Here is a 14,699-nt window from a genome sequence, read left to right as displayed (position 1 = left end):
TTGACCAAATGTGTTTAGTTGTTTAGCTGTTTTACTGTGTTTTGCCGAGTTATTTTGTCCTATGCTTACGTCTCTGCACCATGAGTGAGAGGGAGGAGAAGATGAGTTTATATAGCACCCCTACCAATTATTGCTGTAATGACAATGACAGAAAATTCTTTAATGAATTTCTGCGCAACGTGCATATTTTTCCATCTTTTTTATTATTATATAAATGAGTATATCTGCAGACTCAAACTTAAACATATGAGAGTTCAAGAATTATAATTAAGATGGAAAAAAGATGAATTGAATTGGAGTAATATGACATTTAGTTAGATAAATCCGTAAATTTGAGTTGTATAAACAATTACTGAGTTTTATCGATGTAAGAAATTAGGTTGAATAAATTTAACTAAATTATTTGTTACTAATAGAAGAAATTTATTTAAGTTTATTTATATATATATGCGTCACAGGGAAAATGGAAACAAGATCAGAAACTTTGTCTGTTCTTTTTCTCCAAGCAGAAACTCTTTTTTTTGACGATGCAGCCGTGTTACTTTTTTGATGGATTTATAAACTTTATCCGCCGTCATTAAAATCTCAGACTCCGTCTCACTTCCGTCTCAACTCAAGTGTTCCGCTTTCTTTTTTTTTTCCATGCGTTTCCATGGTGACACCAGAAATCGTCGATCCATTGAGAATGTCTTACTGTACCTGCTGTGCACGTGCGTTAACCCAGGGTTACCAAGTGGAGCGTAATCACACTAACTCATATCCGGTCTTTAGGAACCGACATACCCAGAGTAAGCAAGTTCAGGCGGATTTCAGCCAGAGTTCAGGCTTAAAGTCAGGCTAGTTTAAACGGGCCTTCTGGAATACCCCCCAGATTCAAACCCAAGCTTGTAAACAACACCGCATGACTAAAGATCTCTTCACTCATTGGTCAGAAATTGTGAGGGCGGAGCAAAGCCACTAGAGACAGAAATAATGGAAGTCCTTTGCAGTCATTTCCCTGAGTCAATCTTTAGATTCGGCTGATCAGTTGTGAAGGTCTGTATCAACAGGTTTTGCTTTGGTCCGGTGGAGGCGTGCTGCGGGGCGGTTCCTGAGGAAATGACGGCTCAGAAGGAACGCCGACAACGTCCTGACACACAGATTGATGGGAGAACCGTGAGAAGCGAGTCTGAATTCATCCAGGCACATGTGAATGAGCTGCCGTCTCATCTTTTTGGTGTTGTGGCGTTGTGTTTAAGAGAATTTTAGGATGATGTCACAGCAGCGCCGGACAGGCGTGACGCGTAACGAGTCACAGAAACACGTGTCAGAAGCGTTTTCAGCCGTGTTAAAACAAACAGTTGGATCCTTTTTTCTGTCTGATAACACGACAATCGTTGCTTTTGTCTGCAGATCATCGGTTGCTGCATTCCGTCTGTTTAGATCACGTGACCACCGGCTACGGCCGCCGTTTGGTCCAGTTGTTCCGCTCCGAAGACGTTTTGTCTAATCTCATAGTGAACCGACGCTCAGTGTCATTGGAAACCACCTTCAGAGATGGGTCCCACAGCGGTTCCCGGTCCTGGACCGGGGTCCGGTTGGGTGTATTCAGACTGAAAAGGTGTTCTGGATTATCGGAGGAAACCGACTCTGGTTGGCTTCTGTCTGAACACAGCCTAAAGGAGTCCTCCCTCACCTGCTCTGAACACCTGGATCAGGTCTGTCCAGCCAATGAGGAGCTTCAGCAGCGGTTAGTTGGAAACATGTAGGACGCGGTCCTCCAGGATCTGACTCGGAGGTCTGAGTCCCAGAACTGGTGGCTTTGAAGCAGGCGGTTCTGATTTCCGAACAGAACCTCAACAAAAACGACCAAATGCATTGTGGGCTTTCAGCAGGTGACGGCGTCTTTTATCACCGAATGTGAACTAACCCCACCCCCCCAACCGCTAACCCACGGGACAAAGACTCCAATGTGTGGAGGGGGGGCAGCTTAATGGAAGATGGGGGTGTTCTTGGGCAGACATTGGAGAACAGGACATTCCCGTGGAATTCTGGGAAGTATGCATCCACATCCCAGTGTATGGGTACACTGAGGTGAAGTCAGGTGAACTGAACAGAACCGTTCTGATGATGTGCTCTGGAACGTTGGGGGTTCACGGTTCCGAGTTCTGGTTCTGCAGCTCAAACTGAAGACATGGAGGAGTTCTCATTTGGACCACCTGCATTTATCAGGTACAGCCAGCTGGGCCTTCCTCTGGCTGCTGAACGGGAGTGTGGTGCATGCTGGGTAACCGCCGGCAGTGGAACAGCTGCTGCTCCAGCTGACCCCTGGTGGTCAAACGCTCCGCCTGTGTGCAGAGGTCCAGAAAAGTGAAGGACGCCAGATCTGGACAGAGGACGCCTGACCAATGAGAGAGCCTGGTACATCTTACATCACCGGTCCTGTTTCCCGCCGACAGGAAGCAGGAAAAACAAAAGAGCTTCTAAATCTCTGAAACCGAAAGGTTACAACTCAGAAGAATTATTTCCGTCAGAAAAGTCCTGTTTATTCTGGACATTTGATCAGTATTAACGTCTTCATTGATTGCTTAAACAGAAACAGATCAATAATGGTTCAAATGTGTCGTTATTGATCCCTGAAAGCTGCGTTTGTCACAGAAACACGTCAGTCTCTGTGACAAACGCAGTTCCTCCCAGAACCTGCAGGGGGAGCAGTGAGCTCCACGTTTGTCGTCAGGATGAGGTCATGGTCGCTGGGCGGACCGAAGACCCCCTCTGACGGCGCCGGAGCCTCAGTTTCTGTGGTTCTGGTCATGAGTCTGCTCCTTCAGCGTTTTTTGCTGATGTGTCGGGACCTCCTGAGGCTCCGCCTCCTGCGGTTCTGCGTGGACGCCCAGGACCGCAGGAAGTAGGCGTTGGGGCTCAGCCGGCAGTCCAGCTGTCCCTGCAGCTTCAGGGCCAGCGTGCAGTCCTGCCGCTCCTGCTGGACCTGGCGGCGCTCTTCCGACGCCTCGCGGCTCCGCCTCAGGTCCACGTCCTGCTCCAGGTCCAGGTCCAGGTGTTTTGTTTTCTGCTTCCTCTTCTTGCCCCTCCTGGGGGCCGTCTGAATGCAGTCCTTCATGGGACTCTGTGAGTCCTTTGGCACAAACGTGCACAGCTGGAAGCCCGAGTTCTGGGAGCGCGGCGAGAACGAGCGTGTCCGACCGAACAGCGTGCCCCCGCTGCAGGCCTCCGGAGCGTCGCCAGGGGGTTGCAGGTCCGAACAGCCGCGGCTGAAGCGGATGGCTGGGACCCGGATCTTCACTGACTGCTTCTGGAGGGGCTCCGTGTCTCCCACCTGCGGCTCCAACACAAACCTCCGCTTGCTGGAAACCCGCACGCCGTCCCCGCCCCTCCACTGGAGCTTCCTTGTGGCTCCGCCCCCTGAGTCCTCCCCTCTGCTGCTGTGGGGGTCAGAGACGGGACTGGTCAGCGTGGCCTTCGAGTTCACCTTCAGGTTCTGCCGGTCCAGCTCGATCTGCCTCCACTTCTGCAGGATGGAGGCGCTGGCCTCGTAACTCGTGGCCTTGTGCAGCCCCCGGGTCAGGTTCCGAGGCGTGGACTTGACGATGGTGGGCTCCACGAGGCGGCCGTCCGGCAGGCGCTTGGGCGGCGTGCACGGCGAACACACGATGGGTTTGAAGTGGTTGAGCTCCTCCGAGATGCTGTCGTTGCTCTCGGGGCTGACGGAGCGCTCCGCAGGCGCCGCGGTCGGGCCCACCGGGGCGGAAAACGTCAGTACGGCCCGCCAGGCGGGTCTCTGGTCCGGAGCCGAGACGGGAGCCGACACCGACCGGCTGTTCTCAGAAGACAGCAGGATCCCCGCGGCAGAACTGTGGTCGATTCCCACCTGAAACAAAGAACCAGATCGTCAGAACCCGGCCGGATCGGGTCAGATCGGCTCTGATAAACTCACCCTCTCCACCACAGCTGCCGGCAGAACCGGACCCCTCTGTTTTCTACTGCGCTCCTCCATCGGGTCGGTGCAGCTGCGGCTTCTCTGAGCGCCGCTGAGGAGGAAACACATGAACAGGTCAGCATCCAGCGGCACCGCGGGGACTTTGTGACCCGGTGGGGCGTTTGTGACCCACCGGGGAAATTAGGATCTGCGGGGACTTTGTGACCCAGTGGGCGGTCGTGACCCACAGAGGGGTTCGTGACCCATGGGGCGTTTGGGACCCACCGGGCATTCAGGACCCACCGGGGCGTTTGTGACCCATCGGGGAAATTAGGACCTGCGGGGAGTTTGTGACCCGGTGGGGTTTGTGACCCACAGAGGGGTTCGTGACCCATGGGGCGTTTGGGACCTCCGGGGATGTCTTGACCCGGTGGGCGTTCATGACCCACCGGGCGTTCAGGACCCACAGAGGGGTTCGTGACCCATGGGGCGTTTGTGACCCACAGGGAATTTAGGACCTGCGGGGTGTTTGGGACTCATGGGGCATTTGGACCCCTCAGGAGATGCTGTCTCTGGGCTGCGTTCATGGTCCGTTTTACAGCTGGAAATCTCAGCTTCACCCACCTGCTCAGGGCTGAAGAAGTCTTGGTTTTCCTTATGAAGACTGAGATGTTCCTGATCCTGCGGCTGATGGGTTCCTCGTTCTCCGAGTCAGACAGAACTCCCTGAGAAAGGCAGCAGAACAAAAGATGAATGGATCCAGACCCGTTCTGGTGTTCTGGGAGGTTCTGAGTGTTTCCCTCCTGCTCCTCACCGGTTCGTCCCTCCCACCGCCGGAGACACATTCGTCCTTACAGGTCACGAGGTTCCTCCTTCTGGCCTCGTCCCAGTCATCTGCCGGCTGCAGCTGAAACACGGCGGCACCCAGAGAGGAAGAGGATGAAGGTGATGAAGATGACAAATGGATCGGGGGGGGGGGGGGGGGGGGGGGGGTTGGGCGGGGGGCTGCTGTTCCTCTGATGCTCACTTACCTTGACTTTCCCTGTCAGGCCTGTGAGAAGGTCTGAGGACTTTGGCAGGGCTGGTAAGATGAAGAACTCTGGGGAGACAGAAGATCAGACTGAGTGAGCTCCTGAAACTCCTGAAGCTCCTGAAACTCCTGAAGCTCCTGAAGCTCCTGAAACTCCTGAAACTCCTGAAACTCATGAAGCTCCTGAAACTCATGAAGCTCCTGAAGCTCCTGAAGCTCCTGAAACTCATGAAGCTCCTGAAGCTCATGAAGCTCCTGAAACTCCTGAAGGTCCTGAAGCTCCTGAAACTCCTGAAGCTCCTGAAACTCCTGAAGCTCCTGAAACTCCTGAAGCTCATGAAGCTCCTGAAGCTCCTGAAGCTCCTGAAACTCCTGAAACTCCTGAAGCTCCTGAAACTCCTGAAGCTCCTGAAACTCCTGAAGCTCCTGAAACTCCTGAAGCTCATGAAGCTCCTGAAACTCCTGAAGCTCCTGAAGCTCCTGAAGCTCCTGAAGCTCCTGAAACTCCTGAAACTCCTGAAGCTCCTGAAACTCCTGAAGCTCCTGAAACTCCTGAAGCTCCTGAAGCTCCTGAAACTCCTGAAGCTCCTGAAGCTCCTGAAGCTCCTGAAACTCCTGAAGCTCCTGAAGCTCCTGAAACTCCTGAAGCTCCTGAAACTCCTGAAGCTCCTGAAGCTCCTGATGCTCCTGAAGCTCCTGAAGCTCCTGAAGCTCATGAAGCTCCTGAAACTCCTGAAGCTCCTGAAGCTCATGAAGCTCCTGAAACTCCTGAAGCTCCTGAAGCTCCTGAAGCTCCTCAAACTCCTGAAGCTCCTGAAGCTCCTGAAACTCCTGAAGCTCCTGAAACTCCTGAAGCTCCTGAAACTCATGAAGCTCCTGAAGCTCCTGAAGCTCCTGAAAATCCTGAAGCTCCTGAAGCTCCTGAAAATCCTGAAGCTCCTGAAGCTCCTGAAACTCCTGAAGCTCCTGAAGCTCCTGAAACTCCTGAAGCTCCTGAAGCTCCTGAAGCTCCTGAAGCTCCTGAAGCTCCTGAAACTCCTGAAACTCCTGAAGCTCCTGAAACTCCTGAAGCTCATGAAGCTCCTGAAACTCCTGAAGCTCCTGAAACTCCTGAAGCTCCTGAAACTCCTGAAGCTCATGAAGCTCCTGAAGCTCCTGAAACTCCTGAAGCTCCTGAAGCTCCTGAAACTCCTGAAGCTCTTGAAGCTCCTGAAACTCCTGAAGCTCCTGAAGCTCCTGAAGCTCCTGAAGCTCATGAAACTCCTGAAGCTCCTGAAACTCCTGAAGCTCCTGAAGCTCCTGAAGCTCCTGAAACTCCTGAAGCTCCTGAAACTCCTGAAGCTCCTGAAACTCCTGAAGCTCCTGAAACTCCTGAAGCTCCTAAAACTCCTGAAGCTCCTGAAGCTCCTGAAGCTCGTGAAGCTCCTGAAGCTCCTGAAACTCATGAAACTCCTGAAGCTCATGAAACTCCTGAAGCTCCTGAAACTCCTGAAGCTCCTGAAACTCCTGAAGCTCCTGAAGCTCCTGAAGCTCGTGAAGCTCCTGAAGCTCCTGAAACTCCTGAAGCTCCTGAAACTCCTGAAGCTCATGAAACTCCTGAAGCTCCTGAAACTCCTGAAGCTCCTGAAACTCCTGAAGCTCATGAAGCTCCTGAAACTCCTGAAGCTCCTGAAACTCCTGAAGCTCATGAAGCTCCTGAAGCTCATGAAGCTCCTGAAACTCCTGAAGCTCCTGAAGCTCTTGAAGCTCTTGAAGCTCTTGAAGCTCCTGAAGCTCCTGAAGCTCCTGAAGCTCCTGAAACTCCTGAAGCTCATGAAGCTCCTGAAACTCCTGAAGCTCCTGAAACTCCTGAAGCTCCTGAAGCTCATGAAGCTCCTGAAGCTCCTGAAGCTCCTGAAACTCCTGAAGCTCCTGAAACTCCTGAAACTCCTGAAGCTCTTGAAGCTCCTGAAACTCCTGAAGCTCCTGAAGCTCCTGAAGCTCCTGAAACTCCTGAAACTCATGAAGCTCATGAAGCTCCTGAAACTCCTGAAGCTCCTGAAACTCCTGAAACTCCTGAAGCTCATGAAGCTCCTGAAGCTCCTGAAACTCCTGAAGCTCCTGAAACTCCTGAAGCTCCTGAAGCTCCTGAAACTCCTGAAGCTCCTGAAACTCCTGAAGCTCCTGAAACTCCCGAAGCTCATGAAGCTCCTGAAGCTCCTGAAACTCCTGAAGCTCATGAAGCTCCTGAAACTCCTGAAGCTCCTGAAACTCCTGAAACTCCTGAAGCTCCTGAAGCTCATGAAGCTCCTGAAACTCCTGAAGCTCCTGAAGCTCCTGAAACTCCTGAAGCTCCTGAAACTCCTGAAGCTCCTGAAGCTCTTGAAGCTCCTGAAACTCCTGAAGCTCCTGAAACTCCTGAAGTTCCTGAAACTCCTAAAACTCCTGAAGCTCCTGAAGCTCGTGAAGCTCCTGAAACTCATGAAACTCCTGAAGCTCCTGAAGCTCATGAAACTCCTGAAGCTCCTGAAACTCCTGAAGCTCCTGAAACTCCTGAAGCTCATGAAGCTCCTGAAACCCCTGAAGCTCCTGAAGCTCATGAAGCTCCTGAAACTCCTGAAGCTCACGAAGCTCCTGAAGCTCACGAAGCTCCTGAAGCTCACGAAGCTCCTGAAGCTCCTGAAACTCCTGAAACTCCTGAAGTTCCTGAAACTCCTAAAACTCCTGAAGCTCCTGAAGCTCGTGAAGCTCCTGAAACTCATGAAACTCCTGAAGCTCCTGAAGCTCATGAAACTCCTGAAGCTCCTGAAACTCCTGAAGCTCCTGAAACTCCTGAAGCTCATGAAGCTCCTGAAACCCCTGAAGCTCCTGAAACTCCTGAAGCTCATGAAGCTCCTGAAACTCCTGAAGCTCACGAAGCTCCTGAAGCTCACGAAGCTCCTGAAGCTCACGAAGCTCCTGAAGCTCCTGAAGCTCATGAAGCTCCTGAAACTCCTGAAGCTCACGAAGCTCCTGAAGCTCACGAAGCTCCTGAAGCTCACGAAGCTCCTGAAGCTCCTGGAGCTTGGAGCTTCATGAGCTTCACATCAGGAGAAAAAGGTTGGAACCGAGTTCTTCCCGAGTATTTATGGAAGAAATGTGCTGGAATGTCTGCGGCTTCCGATCTCTCCTGTCTGATGGTTCCTGATCCGGGTCCCAGATTAAAGAGCCGGTTTCTGATCCGGGTCTTTCAAGGACCTGCAGACCCTAAGGACTAACAGAGCAAGTGAAGGCAGCTGAACTCGGTCCACAGACTCAGAACCTGAATCCGGATCTCCTTCAGACAAGTCTGGGCATGTTCTCTCGTGAGTCCCGGAGCAGCAGGCGGCGCCGGGTACACCTCCAGCCGGACCAGAACCAACCACCTTCGCGGGTCCATGACAGGAATCGGACGGGACTGGACCTGAGCAGCTGCTCTCGGATTCTTCAGACTGAATTTCGGCCTCGTTTGTCTGAAACTTCCTGAGAGTTTGTCCCGGAGCCGCCGCTCCGTCTGTTCGGTCCCGGACCGCAGAGCGGCGGTCTGGTTTGGACCGGACACCCGTTCCGACTCACCCCTGCAGCTGTCGCCGTCCCTCCTGCCCGCTCTGTCGGGGTCGGTCCTCCTGCGGCCCGGGGGTCTCCGGGTCAGCCGCGGGGGGCAGGCGGGAAGCTCAGCGCGGATCGCTGAGTCCCCGATCGGCGGGGGGGTTCCGGGCCGGCTCCCGGACAGCAGGGGGGTCACGTCGGAGAAGGAACGGACCGAACCACCGGGAGGTTCGGCTGGGTCCGCGGCCGCCATTTTTCCTTCTTCAAAACAAACCCCGCCCAGAGAGAGCAGCGCAAGCGCAGCGCGTACGCGCGTGCTCGCAGCCAACCGTAGAGCGGCAATGCAGCAGGCACGAGCCGGCCGGATCCACGCTCGGCTCAGACTTTCAAAATAAAAGCGTCTCCTAAACGCGGGTTTTTTTTCTTCTTCATCCATGAAGCTCCTCTTTGGTCTTCCCCCTCTTTCGTGGTGTCTCCAACCTCAGCATCCTTTCATCCTCATCCTCATCATCACTGCTCCTCTCAAACGTCTCCATCTGCTTGGATCTCCAGAACATCCACGATTTGATCCTCAATGATCCATCCTGGTCCCAACAGAACCTCAGCATCTTCTTCTCTGCCTCAGAGTCTCTGGCTGCTCTCTCCGCAGTCTTCTTCAGCTTTCCTTTGGTCTCACCTGGAACCTTCCTCCACCCGTTCCGACCTGCGTCACACGCCTCACAGAGGCAGAAACCTGATTTAGCTGCGGTAAATGATGAGTAGATGACATGTGATGTCAGGAGTTCCTCCTTCTTGGTGTGAAGCTCACATTCCTCTGGAAGAACACGTCAGACCGGAGATCCGTCCATGACTCCAGATGTTCCAGAACATCTTCATTCCTGAACTCTGAAAACACGGAGCATCAGCAGATGCATAAGGCATGAAAATCAACCAATCCTGTTCCAATATCAAAGGTCATTTATCTCTTCATTCTTTGAGGAACACAAACTCCTCTTCCTGAGTTGTAAAAACCTTCAAAACTGCGCTCAGCTTGGATTTTACTCTTTGTAAACGTGACATGTGTGTTTCTTCCACTGCATGCAGGAGAACAGAACTCATGAAAACTGCCTCAAAAGAAAGAAAGTGGTGAGTGGGATCTGGCTTGAACGGAGAAGAGAACGGGTTTGACCAGGCAGAGGATGTTGAACCTTGAGAATGGCGATCCGACTGTGTGGCGTGGAGACGTGGAGGCGTGGCGTGGCTGGAGGTCAGGGTGACAGGCAGAACCAGATGGAGTGAGCTTGAACCCAGGTTGGCACTCGTGGCGGATTGTAGTCCTGTAGACAACGATGGCGCCGTACGGTGAGACCAGGTCCTGCACCATGGAGGGCAACAAACGCTGGAGAAGGTCCACCTGGAACAGCTGGAGAGCTGATGAGGAGAGTGCCAACGGGGGGGGGAGTTTCCTTTAGTTCATTTTCATTTCTACATTATTGACATTATTCATCTTTAGAATGACATGTTTGTCATTGAAGGATTTTCATTTACAGACGTTGTTTTCATGAGTTTCAGTGCAGCTGAAACTTAACACAAACAAACCAGACGGGACGCTGCAGCCTTTACTGCTAAAAGACCCATTTGGTCCAGACCAGAACCAGAACCAGCAAGAGCCACAAAGTTCAGCTTCATCGTTTAAAAATAAACTTTATTTATGTCTTCCTGTGTGTTAAAACGTTTATTTATAACGCATGACTCTTAAATTATAACAATAATTAAATTGCAACGTTGTTATATTTTTCCATGAAAACAATTTCAACTTTTACTTTTGACAGCAGCACACAGAAGTCCCTTTCAAAATAAAAGACAGCCTGCGTTTAATCACATCCTCCTCCTGCTGCAGCAGATTTACTGGAATTAAAACCGTAAAAAGGTCAAACATGGCGTCTTCTATCTTTATGACATTAATGCACATTTATCCTTTCTCTCCTTTTATGAGTGAATGTAAACATGTCAACACTTTATTTAGAAAATATCGAAATAAATATAAGTAAATTTAATTCTTTGAAAACTTTACCTCTGAGCAGCAACTAGATCCCATAAGCAGCAGCAGATCAGAATATGTGAAGTTTATTGAAATAATAAACCGCTCTGGCGGTACATTTAGCCGTTTATCTGCACTTTGATCCCTTATCTGACATGTTAAAAAGAAAATATAAATTATTAAAGTTCCTTAACTGAAACGAGTTCACCAAAACCACAAACCCCGAACTTAACATTAGTATTTTCTGTAAAGCCAAAGAGCCGCACGTGCCTCCAGTCTCAACCTTCCAAACTGCACATTTTATTTTGAAAGGTGTCACGTTTCCGGTCAGAGGTAACCGGAAGCTGACATGAATTCCAAAACAGAACAAACAAGGGCGCTGCGCATGGCGTCCGTGAAGGACTGACACGATTGTGACGTCACACAGGTAACCGGGGAGCTCGGACCCCTCGTGTTTGTCCCATCAGGCTCACGCGGCGCTGTCGCTATGCGCACGCGGGGACCGAGCTGACAGCCCGTTTCCCCGCAGAGGTCCGAACCTCACCTGCTTCTGGACCCGAACCGTCTCGAACAGCTCTGAGAACATGTGGACTTTGAACAGAGAAGTCTGCTTCAGAACCGGGTCTGCAGTGTTCTGGTTCATGGAGGATCTGTCTGTGGAGCTGGGTTCTCTGAGGTTCTGCTGAACTTTGACGTTCTTCAGCAGCAGAACCACCGTTCTGGACCTGAAGAAATCCCACAATCCTTTGCTGTTGTTCTCTGGACGTGATTGAAAGTCTAAACTTCTGAAGTGATGGTTTGATGTGATTCTTCTGAACAAACGTTTCTCAGATCTTGATAGACTTTAAGGTCAATCGGATCATTGATCACCAGAAACCAACAAAACACCTTCATCCATTTTCTTCACAGTTTTCTCCTTTGGGGTCACGGGGTTGCTGGAGCCTATCCCGGGTCTCCGGTCAGTCACATGACACCATGTGTTTTTGTGACTGAACAGGAAACTTTGAACAGAACCAACAGGGAACCTGAACCGGGTCCAGAGGGGGGATGCAGGGCAGCAGGCCTTTGGTGAGGGTGGTCCGTCTGGGCCTGGTATCATATCAGGAGGGTCTGCGGCTGCAGCAGGTCTACGTGGACCGCCATCGGTCCGGCCCGGCCCACTCCTTGCTGCTGTGCGAGCACCCTCCGGTCTACACCACAGGCATTCGGCACCAACCGTACCCGGCCTCCCGGCTGGATCCGCTTCGCCTGCTCGGGGCCGAGGTTCACCGTGCCAACCGAGGAGGGCTCATCACCTTCCACGGGCCGGGTCAACTGGTGTGCTACCCGGTCCTGGACCTGAGCGGCTTCAGAAAGGTGTGTAGAGCAGTGTGCACGGCGGCGTGCGCCGGCAGCGTGACCCGTGTCCTGTCCCCCCCCCCCCAGAGCGTGCGGTGGTACGTGGCTCAGCTGGAGAAGACCGTCGTCTCTGCGTGCGGCAGCCTCGGCGTCACGGCAACCACGTCCCCACACACCGGAGTCTGGGTCGGAGACAACAAGATCTGCGCCATGGGTACGTACGCGCCGGCGCCGCCGCCCTCTGCAGAACCCCACCTGACGGGCCGCGGCTCTGCCGGCAGGGATCCACTGCGGCCGCTACGTCACGTCCCACGGTCTGGCTCTGAACTGCAACACGGACCTGTCCTGGTTCTCCCACATCGTTCCGTGCGGCATCGAGGGCAAAGGCGTGACGTCGCTCAGCAGGGAGCTGCGGCGAGACGTGAGCGTGCACGAGGCCACGCCCCACCTGCTGGCCGCCTTCGGCGAGCATTTCCACTGTGAGCTGAGCGAGGACGCCTGAGGCAAAGCCCGGTGGGTTTATGGACCCACTTCTGCAGAACCCATCTGAAACTGAGGGCGGGCTTAACAGGTTAAAGGCTGGGCAGGCGCACAGGACCGGGTCAGGTCCGATTTCAGAACCAGAGCCAAGAAAAATGTCACTTTTTAATGCAGGAGGGGGGGGGGGTCCCACTGACACGACCAGGAGGTGGTTCCGTATCGCCATGGTAACCAGAGGTTCAGCAATCCTCCAGAATGAGAAGAAGTAGCGCCGTGTTCTCCAAGGCCTTTGGGTTCTGTTCAGTGCTTGTCCGCCAAGTGCCTCAGAACCGAACCAGAAACCGGTTTTCTAATAAACTTTGGATCCAGTGTGTGACTCTCCCTGGTTTTTAGGAAACTTCCGTTTGTATTTCAGAATACAGTCCTGCCCGACCTCTGCTGGCAGAAAAGGAAACTGCAGGTTTTAGGCCCCATGTATGTGAAATATTCTACTTCCGGTCAGTTTCTTCCTTGAACAGGAAATTGTTTGTGGTTTGAGTGAAATAAAAACCTTTTCCTTCCTCTAAGTTGTGTGTTAAATATCTATAAGCACATTCAAATATTACGTTTGACTTTTTTTGGTTGAACATTTGTCAGCTGGGGGGGGGGGGGGGGGGTCTGCGTTGCGTTTGATTCTTTCTGTTCTTTCCCGCCTTTCAGCGAAACCGACACAGAAACTTTCAAGAAGTATAAGTGTTAAGAAGTATTTTTGTTGTTGGAGCTCTGTGTTCAGGAGTAAGACCGGTTCCGGTTCTCCTGGTCCTGGTTTCCAGTAGAGATCCGGGCTGCGTCCGAATTACCGCCCTAACCCCTATATAGTGCACTATATAGTGCGGTCGCCATTTTGTAGTGCTGTCCGAATCTACAGTTCAAAAATCATGTGCACTAGAAATTTCCCAGAATTCTCTACGAAAAACCAGTCTTTTTTTTTTTTTTATTGAACTTTTCAAATACAAAACATACAAACTCCAGCAGAGGATGAATACATCATAAAATACAAAAACACTAATGGGGGTAAAAAATACTCTCAGTCATAAACATTAAGTGTTGAAACACTTACAAAAAATACAAATAAAAAATAACAGGAGCCAAATGATAGCACAGGACAGACACTAGAATAAAAGCCACAAAGAAATTTGTTTAGATATTATTTTAACACCTACCGAGGATTGTAATCTTTTCAGTGAGGAATAATATAATTTAAAATCGTTAATAAAACCTGGGAAGGGGGGCTTGGAACCTCTCCACTTGCAACAGTGGATATGGTATTTTCCTAAAAGTAAGATGATATTAATGAAATTTGAGAAAGAATCATCAATATTTTCCATAAACAGCAGGACATCAGAAATACCAAAAGGGGGAATATTCAGTTTTAAATTAATCCAATTCCTTATTTGAGTCCAGAACTCTTTGGAGTAATCGCATGAAAAAAACAAATGTTCCAGCGTTTCCTCATTGGAGTTACAAAAAATGCAAGATTCCACGTCAAATTTAAATCTGCTTTGAAGAAAATCGGAGACAGGATAATATTTATTTATTATTTTGAAATGAGTTTCTTTTATTTTGGGCAGAACAGGCCATTTAATATACTTTGAGTGTGCTTTAACTAACAGAGATTGGCTGTTGGAATAAGAGAATGATCTAAAAGAGGCTCGATTATGGACATGATAAATCCTATCTTTTAAACAGTTGTTCAACAGATTGTTATTTAGTTTAAAATCTAAGAAATTACATCCATTTATCTGTAATTTTGGTAATGAGATAATTGTTCTATGAGGAGTGAAAACAGTGTTCTTTATTAAATGAATCAAAGCAGCAGGAATAGCTCGACATACTTTTTTAAATTCTTTAAAGCTGCAGGTGAGACTGTATTTATCTATAAACGAAGAAAAGGTCAATAAATTACCGTCACTCTGTCAAACCAATCCTGTTTGAATATAGATTTCCTACCAACTAATACTGTTCTGTTATTCCATAATGTTGATCCATGAGGTAAAATTGGGATTAAATATCATTTTCCAAAACTGAAGAACCTGTTTATGGAAGTTGGACAAAATGAACGGAATCTTGTTGACTTCAAAATCACATTTCAAAAGGAAGTCTATGCCTCCTAAATGTTTAAAGATGGATCTTGGAATATGAAACCACATGGAGTTACTATCAACCAGAAGAGCTTTAAAAATGAATTCTGAAAGTACCGACCATAGCTTCAAAATCCAGAGCCTTGATGCCACCATTATCATGACCTTTGACCAGTTGGGAACGTTTGATATAATGTGTTTTGTTTTTCCATATGAATTGAAAAATAATAGAGTTAACTTTCTTAATGT

At 50.2% G+C, this 14,699-nt stretch overlaps 2 protein-coding genes and 1 long non-coding RNA gene across 4 annotated transcripts; 2 read left to right on the top strand and 1 right to left on the bottom strand.

Annotated features, from left to right (window-relative positions):
* Positions 1 to 2,500: 2,500 nt before the first annotated feature.
* Positions 2,501 to 8,843, bottom strand: rnf169 (ring finger protein 169). Its single transcript, XM_023961658.1, has 6 exons — positions 8,520 to 8,843; positions 4,948 to 5,015; positions 4,731 to 4,823; positions 4,541 to 4,641; positions 3,935 to 4,028; positions 2,501 to 3,868 (listed from the first exon to the last, which is right to left on the bottom strand). The coding sequence occupies exons 1-6, from the start codon at positions 8,743 to 8,745 to the stop codon at positions 2,807 to 2,809; spliced, it is 1,644 nt and encodes a 547-aa protein (XP_023817426.1). The 5' UTR covers positions 8,746 to 8,843; the 3' UTR covers positions 2,501 to 2,806.
* Positions 8,844 to 8,945: 102 nt separating this feature from the next.
* LOC110014512 lies at positions 8,946 to 10,191 on the top strand. The gene is made up of 2 exons (XR_002289549.2): positions 8,946 to 9,445; positions 9,576 to 10,191. It is a non-coding gene; the product is annotated as an uncharacterized LOC110014512 (long non-coding RNA).
* A 357-nt stretch (positions 10,192 to 10,548) lies between these two features.
* Positions 10,549 to 12,896, top strand: lipt2 (lipoyl(octanoyl) transferase 2). 2 transcript variants are annotated; one of them, XM_023961659.1, is made up of 3 exons: positions 10,549 to 10,939; positions 11,510 to 11,868; positions 11,938 to 12,896. In XM_023961659.1, the coding sequence occupies exons 2-3, from the start codon at positions 11,560 to 11,562 to the stop codon at positions 12,331 to 12,333; spliced, it is 705 nt and encodes a 234-aa protein (XP_023817427.1). In that variant the 5' UTR covers positions 10,549 to 10,939; positions 11,510 to 11,559; the 3' UTR covers positions 12,334 to 12,896. The 2 variants fall into 2 exon arrangements, with proteins under 2 accessions (XP_023817427.1, XP_023817428.1); XM_023961660.1 differs by having other exon boundaries at positions 10,829 to 11,868; positions 11,938 to 12,064; positions 12,132 to 12,896.
* The last annotated feature ends 1,803 nt before the right edge of the window (positions 12,897 to 14,699 follow it).

The sequence above is a fragment of the Oryzias latipes genome, chromosome 13 (assembly GCF_002234675.1).
Source record: "Oryzias latipes chromosome 13, ASM223467v1".
NCBI classification, from domain to species: Eukaryota; Metazoa; Chordata; class Actinopteri; order Beloniformes; family Adrianichthyidae; genus Oryzias; species Oryzias latipes.
Note: the sequence above shows the minus strand (reverse complement) of the source record. Positions and strands in the feature narration are given on the sequence as shown.